Source organism: Lasioglossum baleicum, chromosome 3 (genome assembly GCF_051020765.1).
Source record: "Lasioglossum baleicum chromosome 3, iyLasBale1, whole genome shotgun sequence".
Lineage (NCBI taxonomy): Eukaryota > Metazoa > Arthropoda > Insecta > Hymenoptera > Halictidae > Lasioglossum > Lasioglossum baleicum.
The window spans coordinates 13,113,692-13,125,721 of record NC_134931.1 but is presented as its reverse complement, the minus strand read 5'-3'; the positions used below and the strand labels follow the sequence as shown (position 1 = coordinate 13,125,721).

Below are 12,030 nucleotides of genomic sequence, written 5' to 3'. Positions count from 1 at the left end.
GCCAACGATTTCGTTTGGCCGGAGATTCATTAGCGCTGCACGATCTGTTCACGTGTGCAGTAAAATTATTATTATTAACCTGCCACGTTGTTCCGCGCGCGCGCGCTGAATGTTCATTAATTTCCGTTCAGGCAACATCTGCAACTGCAACGGTCCGAATCAGACCGGCGTGGAACACTCGTTTCATACAGGATGCTGCGTTCGGCAGCGGTATCGTTAATTCAAACGCTCTATAGCCGCGATTTTGTATACGGAAAAGCTGGATCAAGATGAATCTCGTCAGATAACGCTTGGTGATATTCGAATGCGTTTGAACTTTGAGTTATCGAGTCTTCGAAGTGAGCTATCAACGTGCTCCCCTGTGCCCAGCTCCAATGCAGGGAATGGCAATTCGGGTCGCGGATGATCGAAAGCGATCTCTCATAAGTATTGGAATTTTAGCACGCGGTCGGAAATATTCTGGATTATTTCTGTGGTTGCTAGGAAAAACGCCAAGTGTCACAATTTCGAAAAATTTGAGCTTATGCATTAATTGAGCTTTAGAGTATAGGATTTACATATTTAGAAAAATAGTCATGAAAACAGATTCGAAAGGCTCAAGAAAATAATGCAAAAAAAAAAACTTTTTTAAAAAAAAATTAAACCGACTTCGACAAAACGCACTAAAAAGAATGAAATAATTTCCATTTAATATATGTGAATACACACGAACTTAAATACAATACAATTTTTTCGAAGGCGGCGCAAAATTGAAAATTTTTGACACTGGAGAAATTACGAAAATCCTTAAATTGTTCTAAATACTAATATATTTATATTTAAATAATAATATATTTGCGCCGCCTCCGAAAAGATTGTATTGTATTTAAGTTTGTGTGTATTCACATAAATTAAATGGAAATTATTTCATTCTTTTTAGTGCGTTTTTTCGAAGTCGGTTTAATTTTTTTTTTAAAAGTTTTTTTTTATTTCACACTTTTTTATCTCTGTCAGCCATCACATTCCAAATCGTAATTTATAAATATCTGAAAGCGGCAATCGATAACGGTAACGACGTCGCGTCGTTACTGTTCCTAATGTCTAACATTCAGCGGAGTTCACGACGGTATCACCACCCTACATTTTCGCAAATAAAATCGTAATTAATAAAGAAATGTAAAATTTTTTTTGCACGGGACCATCCCGGGAACATACTCTACAAGATGCAAAAGGTTTCGTTTCGATTGGTCCATCCATCGCGACGTAATCGGTGAACATACATAGAAAAAAAAAGCGAAAAAAAATAAGAAAGGCACATACAGATCGAATTGAGTAACCTCCTCCTTTTTCGAAGTCGGTTAAAAAGTGAAAGTATGTGACATTCTTCCTTACAGGCGCAGATTTATGGTACGAGGTAGCAGTTTTGTAGCAGGAAATGTAAATGTTGCAGCAATTCGGATAAATATCTTCTGCTAATGGTCCCAACGACCTTTCAGTCCACGTCACGCAGAATCTCGGAAGTCGTATCTAAAATCGGATCTTTAGCTAGGGTGGCTCTCAAAGTGGGTCTTGGTTAAGTTCAAACGTTTCCGAACGTTCTCGCTCCGGCTCTGTGGCGAGCTTTCTCCGAACAGTCTCGTTGGCTTGGTTTCGCATTTGCCAAAGCGGGTACGTCGATAACGGCCGCGTCAAGGCACGCTCATTTGCCGCGAACAAACTACATTACTCTCGAGCGGCGTCTTGGCCCAGATGTGCATGCACGAACAAACGTGGGCCGCCGGGGTAGTAACAATAGGTGGTTGAACTTCGGCATTTACGGAGGCCGCCCTTAGCCCTTCTCTTCCGCTATCATCATCCGGAGACATTCGCCGAACCAATTGCGTAGATGTCGTTCGCGTCCGCATCCGTAAATCACATTAACAACTCGTATTCGTCAGGATCGTTCAGGCATATTCAATGTGTTCGGATCACAAGAAATTCATTTCGTCCAAGGTCCACGATACACGACTTCCTTGGCATTTTTCAGAGAAAGTTTTTCCTTTATGCGTTAAGTTGCCAGACAGCGCGTTTTCGTGCAAAACAAAAAAAAAACGCCAAGTCAATTGTAAGAAATCTAACTTAAATTATTTATTTCCTCTTTAAGTCCTCTTAACCCTTATCTAGCCAACCAAAATGTGAAGATTATTTAAAACCTTTTGTATTTAGCATATTTGCACAAATTCTCATTTTAAGACTATAAATTAATATATTAGCGAGCAAAGCATGGACATTCAGAGAAATTTTGTGATATTTCTAGAGGTATATGAAAAAATTGTTGAAAGAAATGCAGTTAAAGAGTCCTCTTGAATTTTTCTCACGACTTTTTATCTTTGTATTTGATCTGTTAATATTTGTTCTAAATGTATAAAATTTGCAGTCTATTCATTACATTATTTCGGTGCAGGGAAGGACTCGGAGTTCTTCCTGCTCCAGGAGCTTACTGGAACGTGGAAATAGTAAGATCGCCAAAATGTCTTCCGGGATACCGAGACTCGATTTCTGTTGCCTGATTACCTGGCCAGAATCCCCGAATTTCTGGGTCTAATTAGTCGAACGGCTGCGCTTGTTTCTAGATTCTAGGTTAGCACGCATGCCGAAACGTTTCGGGGACCTTGCTGGGAATTCCTTTGAGGATGCCAGTTTCTGCTTGCTCGCAACAGACGTGCAGAATGTTGTTGAGTTATCGGGTGTACGCTTGAGTGAGTTATTCTATCATTTATTAAAAGCAAGGTGCGTGGCTAGCGTACTCTCGCAATGTTTCAACTTTAAAAATTTCTGAGAGAAATTGCATTTCACCAGCGAACTGCTTCAGCAGCTACAATGATTGGACCTACAAATGACCGGTTTTATATATTTTATTTCAGAGTGATTCAATAAATTTCGTTTATTCGAGCACAAATAAATTTAATCATGTCATTTTTATGAGCTAAAACATTCGGGCTAGGTAGGTCTAGTGTTAGTAATTTCCACAAGGGGTTAAAGAATTTTAAAAATTTCTTCTTCGATGTTTTATTCTCCGCTAGAACTTCGTGTGTTTGCTAGAAATGCATATAATTCACGGTCCAGGGTGAACTATTCTAGCTAGAATTCGTACGAGCTACTTTCAGTGCACCGAGTGTCAAGATTCTCATGCTGAACCTACATCCAAAAATAGCCAACTCTTGTCTCTGCTCGGGTCATCTATGAATGAAACCGCATCACACACACACCACTGCCACGCAATCCTCGTACAATCAATCTTGTTCTACGAAGTTCAGTCACACAACGTAACTATGTACACTCTTTTATGGCTTCGACTCGTCGCGTGACTCGGGATCGTCAAAGACAACAGTAAAAAATCCCTTTTTACACAATGCTAATTTAGATCAATGAATTTTAAACTTTCAGTACTAAAAACATGAGGAACATTAACAAGACGATTAGAGGGCTATCAGATCTTAAATGCAGGTTAACTCTAATGGAGTCCTAAGTTTATGCTACATTGTAAAAACGTTTTATAAGGGATCTAGATACGACTTTATAACCAATCTAGAGATCTTAAAAAACCCATTTTATACTACAGAGTAGTTTTTACACGTTCTTGCATTTTGCAGATTCCAACTAAACTACACTGAACGTATAAGTGCAAAAATGCAATTTTAACTCTGAACAAATAATTCCATCTATATTCGGAAAACGTGGCACTTAACGTGTTGATGAGAGAGCGGTAGCTTTGAGAATAGAAATTGTGGAGTGCATGAGAGCGGTAATGAAAAAGCGAGTTATTATGATAAAATGCCTCAGCACTATGGAATCCTGGTCTCATTACAGCAGGACTTCTAGCGAATAAGCCAATGGGAAGAGGAAAATCTTGATGACAGAGTTGGTCTACAGTCTACACCATGGAACGCGAGTGTCCGACGATAAAAGAGAAAGGTCGTTAGAGCTGAAATGTCAACAAAAGAAGAATCAGTCTCAAGCTATAATTACTTCCGCTACTACATATTCCGAAAGTTGATTGACAACAGTGTTCGACAATAAATAAATTTATTTAAATAAATAATTATCTGAATAAAAATTTAAATAACAAGTTATTTGTTATTTGGATATTCAAAAATAGAAAGCAAAAATAATTATTTATTATTTGAGCAAGTCTAAATGAATTATTTAAAATAATAAATTAAATCGTATTTTTTGATAGGCAGCTAGGCGGTATACATGAAAAGGTTGCTATAGCAGACAAAAAACGCGCACGTGTGTTCATTGTATATACAAAATACAAGAAATAAGAGAAGACCCAAAACAATTTATTCGATTTCCACCTCAATCCAAATAATAAATGATCTTTTATTTGCAAATAAGAAATAATAGATAGATAACTTTTGAAATTATTTAAATGACTTTTATGTAAATAAAAAGTTTAGTTATTATTTGCAATTAAAATCACACGTTTATTTATTATTTATTATTTAAAATAAAATTTTCCCAACACTGATCGACAATGATCTTTTCCCGATCTTTTCCCGCTGTGAAAATGCGACTACACAAAGTCGATTCTTGTTTGGAAAGATTAAAATGGAATTTCGAAGTATACATACGATGTATGTATAACGGCAACGGCTCATGAAACATTCATAGCTGCTATTAAACCGAAAATCCACGAAGAATGAAATAGTAAGAGGCCAGAGGAATTATCGCTCACCACTTACAAGCGTATAAATAATTCCACGCAAAGGTGCAACAGTGATACGGTAGCGACCGCGTTAAATATTAACGCACCGGGGAGCGTGAACCTTTCCGTCAAGTCCCGGTGAAATCTGTGCCGTATTGCAAACGAACTTCCGAACATCGTTTCCTACTCCCCGAGTCGCGATATTACCAACGACAAGGGTCCAAGACAGCTTCAGGGTGGAATCGTTTTATCGAAATTTTAACTCTTCGGATAAGTTCCAACGGCGGGCAGCGCGGATCCCTTATCCTTCGAGATGCTTATTTCCCGATCCACTGCTGTCTCCTTCACTAATCCGAGATCCGTGCTATTAAAACGTCGCTATCATGGATCCTCGTCCCCCGATAATGAAAATCTGAGAGCCCGTAATTCTGACGACGGACCGTAATTTCAATGGAGATAGACGATCAGAGATTGTTACTTGCCGAGTGAAACGCCATTACTTCCGTTGCTAGGGATGCACGCAAATGATTCTTCAGATACCCCTTTACTGTACACGGTGCGGCATTATCATGTTGATGCCGGTTTCATATGACAACCGTTTTATTAAACCCTTGATATTCAATGAAATTCGATGAGAATCATTTATTACTGGGAAAACAAGGGACGGATGAGGGTTAATAAAGTTTTTGGAACTGTACGATCCAAATTAATAAATAAATACGGCTTAACGCCGCAATTCACCGTTAGAACGAACAATGAAATCATTGATAGCGAGCAGTTACGGGATGATCATCGACAACGTGACACGAAACAAAGCGTTTGTCGGCGATATTAGTGGATTTTTAAACGGCCGCCGATGCCCAGTTCTCGCTCGAGCTATTCCGGTATTGATCAACGCGCGAGTCTCGTCGCGAGGACAACGGGAATGAATGCAACTAATCACGGAACAATATTGAACAACCGCTGGCAACCGTGTGAACGTGGTTTCAGAATTCCACGTTGCCGGGGAAACGATGCCGTGCGTCGCCAGTCTGGTTCCCGTCATTTTTTGTATGAATATTCATCTTTTTGATTAATCAAAAATCAATTTTAAACAATTGAAATCGAATAAAGAATTCTCTGCTGAATGTTAAATGATAATGACCACACTCTGCGGATCTTCATGCAAATTTCATACTTGATGGGTTATTTTATAACCTAGAAACTAAACTATCACTTTGGTATGGTTAAAGAACGTGACAGGCAATATTCATTTTTCGGAATATTATTCAGACTGTCGAAAATGACGTTATCATTCAACTACGGATTTCATATGTCGTTGAAAGTATCCGCGATTGTCAATATTTCAATGGAATTTTTAGTCGACTTCAAGCAGATTTCGATAAACTAGATGACAATAAATACTTGTCCAAATACTCGCACAGTAATTATCACAGTATTATTAGTCGAGGGGTGACTCAGAGCAGATTGGGCAAAAGTTTTATCAACGATTGACGAACAAATTTCTACTTCAATCGTTAATCGCAATTAACAATTAATCGCCTAGTTTAGTCGTTAATTGCGGTTAACGATTACATTCCTTTCGATTGTAATCGTCAATCGGATAATTGATTAATGATTAACTGCTGAAATTTTTAAATGAAATACGGAATCAAAACTATACGATTACTGAAAAAAATGTAAACTGAGTTTAGGTGTATTGTCATTTAGTCTATAATACAAACTCTGTTTACGTGCTTTTGTTTTTTTCGATGATAACTTCATCAATCGTTGATTTCTCAATGATTACCTTTTTCAATCGTACACATTAATCAATCAATCTTGATTAAAATTTTAATCGATTAATGTCCAACTCTGACTCAGAGTCGCCACTAAAGATTGCTGTACCATTATTCACAATATTGTTTACAGTATTGAATATGTTGGTATCCAAATGGAATTATTCTAGGTCGGAAGACATGTTGACTGCGGAGGGTTAAATGTAACACAGAGCTGTAACGTGAATTAAAGGTGAGATTTCGTGAGAAATTTTCGAGGGCTGCTCGCCTGAGCATTTCTAAGTGAGGAGTCGTTTGGTAATTTAAGAAGACACAGCTTCTGACAACTGTCCAAATTGTATTTCGAGTGGAAATGCATCGGATTCGGGGAGGTGTTGGGCAAAGTGAAATCGTTTTCACGTGTCAACGAATAAAGGGAACGCTGCCACCGGCAGAAAGGGACGGCAACGTAGGCGAAGTAGACGGAAACACCCCGAGGAATAAACATGAGTCGGGGGTGAACCACTCGTATAACGAGCGCGTTCGTTTCAACTTCCTGCCTCGTGCGAACGCCCCTGCCAAGTACTACCACGGCAAATAATCGCCTGATTCACTGTCTCCTCCAGTGCATTATGAATAATCATTCTCTCTAGTCAACACACCCTTCCTGTGTCCTTCCCCGTTCCGTATCATTTCTACCGTGGAGGTTCCATTATCGAGATAACTCCTCGAAACAAGAATTATGAAATCTAACATTGCGCTTATCTGTCTCGGAAGACCACAAAGAATATTTGAAAAGACGATAACTTTCTGGAGCATACGTGGATTTTTCGCGAAGTTATAATAATTAGTGGACTGCGGATTTTATGCCTTATTCAAGTTCGATTGTATTCGACTTCTTATTATTACTATTAAAATTATTAGGAGAGGAAGTACATTTTTAGTGGATCTTCCTCTCTCAGAAACGACGAAGACAATTCTTATTTTGCATAAAGATCCGCAGTCTGATAATTCGTGCACTGAAATAATTTCTAAACACTATTTAACAAAATCGAAAATTCTAGTGCAAAGAAACAGCAAGGACGTTTAATAAAACTAAAAGGACGTTTCCAAGAGTAGCTGGGATGATTGCCGATCCAGAACTTCAGGGCGAAAGACCGAAAAACTGTGTTACCTTCGCGAAGTTCGTGCTCTAATTAATGCAAAAAGCGAGCGGAGAGAGAGAGAGAGGGGCACATAAAGGTAATGAAGCCACAGAAAACGATCCATTCAGGCACGGACTGCTATTCGCTCTGACGTATGACGTCGGGAAAGAACGTTTCAGCGATTGGATCCTCTCCCGTGGACATCCATCAAAGCTGATCCTGATGATCCCGGTGAACCAGAAGGCTCGTAATTTTACCGCGAGGCGGAGCAGCGACGTCTCGCGCTCCATAAATTCCTGTCCCCGGACAAAAGGATCGGTTCCAGGCGATCCTAGATCCAGGGATCCATAATCGGCGAATTTACCGAGCCGCGGGAACACGGCCGAAACTATCGAATGTCGCAACGTTCCGCAGTGGTGGGCCGTTAATACGAGCGTCGCATGCACGCTATCACACCGCAAGAAATTTATTAGGGCAATGAATGCAGCGGGATCTCCCTCTCTCTCTCTCTCTTTCTCTCTCTCTCTGGTGTCCAGCGAGAACATTCACCCGGCGTTTGCGGAACAATCGCCATTATTATTGTGGGGGAACGCGTACCGGTGACATTTTCACTTAATTGTCCGTTTTCGCGTCGAAACGCGGGCCGAGAATGCTGTAGAACGGTGGATAAGTCACGCGAGCATGAATGTAATTCAGTTGAATAAATTCGGCGGAGTTTAAAATGACTACACTGATAAGACAATTTAACGGTCTCGTAACAAAACGGCGAAGTAAAAGTTGATTCTAGTCACGGACGTCACAGCTGCTTGTCAGTGTACTCCACCATGTTGCGAGTAAGCAGACTATTCATTTTTTAATCTTTCATTTTTTAGCGTAAAGCAATTCTATTAGAACGGCGAATATGATGTTTAAGCTGATTTATCAGAAAATGAAGATTTTACAATTACGCCAGCAATAATATCTGCACAAATGCATGATCTGTGAGTTCAATTTAAAGGGTAATCAGTGTTATAATTCTGTGTAAATCATCGCCAGTGATTTTCAGGTGGTTAACGAATCCACGATAGTACAATTTCACCCTATCCCCATTTCTCATTTGCTTATCACTGCTTAATTATATCGACACAGCAAACTTTTCCTCCCCTCGTACCTACAGTCCAAAAGTATGCGAGCATGTGCACGGTTGCAGATAACGCCTTCTGAACACCAGAGGTAACTTTTTCCACGTGAACAGTCACGTAGCCATGCAATCGATACCGTTTACGTGGAATTACAGTGGCATATAATCGACGATAAAACCAATAACTCGCGGACACGTCCCCGTCACCAGGATCAGTTAACTCTTCGTTGTTTCATTTCCGGGACGAAAGCGGGCAAGTTCATTTACATGTCGTTACGGAGATTCGTGATTATCTCGCAGCATCCACGATGTATGCGCGAATACGTTTCAAGGACCAGAGTGCAAATATCAACCGTTTAACTAGTTGGCAAACATCGGCTAACGCGTTTAGCAGGGTGTTAGACAAACTTGTGGCATCTGCGAACGTTCCGTTCCAGCTATCCGCCAAAATACACTCACGAAGCCCCGCAGGGGCACGCCGCAGCTCGTGATCGATGATTAATTCGGAGGCCAGTCCAGTACTGAGGGTGCACCGGTTACCCTACTCTCTAAGGGAAATCTGACCCTCTACTGACGCTAATTGCCCGTAAAAATCATTCGGTTTGTAATTACCGTTCTGGTCTGTGACATTTGGCCCCCTGTCGTTCAGATTATAAATTACTCCGTCAATGGACGTTCACCTCTTCTCGTATTATTTCCTTCACTGCAACGATGGTTGGCACTGCTTTATTTTTAACACTAAAACTACCACTGCCGGTCAAATGACCGGTCTTACATTTTAAACTTTATAATTATTGAAATTATGACGTTGCTTATGTTACGGCCCGATAAGACTAAGGGTGGATTTATAGTGGAGCAGCGAGGTGAGCTGTGCGGTGAAAAAAAAAAGAAAAACAAAGAAAATACATATGTTTCATTAGTATGTGTCGAAATGTTGTCACGAATGCTGGTTTCTTTTCACCGCGCCGCTATCATCGATGCTCGCAGCTCCAGTATAAATCCACACTAAGATGCCGACCCTCGCAACACGTCACCAAGCCCAAGTTCATCACTGACAGAGAACTTTGAATGTACCATCAAATTAGATAATCCACTACTATATAATACCCTCGAAATGTTGTATATTTCGCTGATTCAATAAAGTAACTTTGTGTTCTCGATACGTCGAAGACCTAGAGTTAATCGTGAAACTTGAAATACGACGATCCCCGCCAAAACCACCTATTTCACCGTAAAACTTACATCGAAATTGCACGAAATGTAAATAAATAGAACTTTCAGTGATCGATGGTTTCAGTGTTAACATGTTCGCTACCACAATCACAAATATGTGGCTTGTCCACAATCTGTCAGATGACTTAAAAATAGTAAAATTAAAATTGTGTATTTCGTTGTTCAAAGTACACGACATAATATTCAAAGGGACTGCGACGATAATTGTCAAAAATTATAACTAAAATAAATAGATGAAAATTAAACTAGTAAAACGCTTAAAAATACATTCATTATCCATGTGAGGTCGGCAGTGTGTCTATGTACAATGCCACGAAGAAATGCTTCCTAAAAGAATCATAAAGGTGAGCGCATACTAGATGGTCGCGGGAAGGCCGCGGGAAGGCCAAAGCCGCCGATGGACGCCCAAAGCCGCCGATGGACGTCCACGCGGGAAGAAATCTCTAGCGGGCCGACGGCTCCACAGCAGGGAGCAGGGCTCCCTGAAAGAAAGGTCCCTTTCCCTAAAAGAGGTGGGGAGCCCACGGAGACCTTTTTTTCTGCCACGCACAGCAGGTAGCCCTGCTCCCTTGCCGCATGGACGTCCATCGGCGGCTTTGGGCGTCCATCGGCGGCTTTGGCCTTCCCGCGGCCTTCCCGCGACCATCTAGTATGCGCTCACCTTAACACTTCAATGTTATCCAGCGTTGAAATGGTTTTAACAAATGAATCACCCGCTCAGGCGTATTATTGTCTTACACGTAGGCAAGCGCGCGGCGCCAAAAATGTTACGAACAACGGTTCCATCGGACAGACAAAAAGCTGGGTGGCATTCGGGTTGAAACGTTTGGCTTAGCAGTAAAACGGGATTGATTTCAATTAAACGCGTCCCATATTTCGCGGAATGAAAAAGCACTGACAACCGGTCCGCAGAGGCAGGGCAGGGCAACCCCTAACGAGCCGTAGTCAGCAAAAATTAATCGATCCGCTCTGCCCGGCCAGGTCAGAAATACATCTTTTTTTTCCCTCAGTTCGCGCGGGTTGAAAACACCGGTACAAAGCGAAGGCCGTTACGCGGCAATTTTCTTGACACGTGAGCATTCGCAATTCATCATTCGGCGGAGGGTATATCGCGTTTCGCGTGGAATTTTAATCTCGGTAAGACGGCTCCGGCTATCTTCGAGCTGTCAGGCAGCAGATAACGAGCGCCGCCATGAGCAGTGAACTAATTCGGATATTCAATCGGAAATAATCGCTTGATTGCCAGGCGCATATAATAATCCTATTATCCATGTTAGCTGACAGAGCTGACGACTGCGTTAATGCTGAACTGCCGAAAATTATTTCGAACTCCAATAACGCCAGTGATACGTAGACAAAAGCGGCCGTACGATAGCCAGACTGGAATTTTCATCGGTCGAGCCGAAAACCGAATCAATTGCAACTGTTACGAATCGCTTCCCAACCTGGTTTCGCTGAGGTCATTCAAAACTCATCGCCTACTTAACTACTTAATGTCTCCTAAAAGTTTCGGAAGTGGGTAGCTGCAACGGTTAAGGTTCCAGCGAATATATCCCTCGGGGAAACCGATTCGAGGGTTTCGCGAGTGCAGCGAGTTTCGTCAAAGACAGTTAACACGGAGTTCCCGCTGAGCAACATCTGATAGCTCCGAAACCAGCTGCAACGCGGACCTCAAAAGTCTCGACTAACTCGCCCGAGGTGTATCTCTAAACTAGATCAGTCAATTATAATTACCGGCAATATCGGCTGATGAAGGTCTGGCTTCAAATTCATGCGACCGCAGCAGCGCGCTCGCGGCGACGAATGTATTGCACTCTGCAAATGCAGTATCGGCCATCAATTTCCATAGGACTCGTGCAACAGTTAAGTGACACTGCGTGTATACTCAGACATATACCTCTTGCACAGCGTTAATTAATCCTCGGACAACGGACGATTTTTATAGCTATTTCATTGACGATGCTTAGGACCGTTCAGAGCTCTAATTAATAATTTTGAAAGTCTTTCCGATATACTCAATGCAACAGCTATTTACTCAGGTGAATTACCACAAAGTGAGTACTTAAATGACAATTTTGATGTTCCGGGTCAAAATAGAAGTTAAAG

General features: G+C 41.1%; 1 protein-coding gene across 35 annotated transcripts in view; it reads right to left on the bottom strand.

Annotated features, from left to right (window-relative positions):
* LOC143221949 (uncharacterized) overlaps positions 1-12,030 on the bottom strand; it is a 291,787-nt gene that overhangs the window by 37,969 nt on the left and 241,788 nt on the right. For 3 of the 35 annotated variants that reach the window (XM_076447666.1, XM_076447669.1, XM_076447674.1), the window contains exon 1: positions 11,296-11,332. The exons of the other annotated variants lie outside the window; for them this stretch is intronic. In XM_076447666.1, the coding sequence (XP_076303781.1) occupies positions 11,296-11,317 (22 nt within the window). In that variant the 5' untranslated portion in view covers positions 11,318-11,332. Of the gene's footprint in view, positions 1-11,295; positions 11,333-12,030 lie in introns of those variants that run through there. 35 annotated transcript variants of the gene reach the window in all.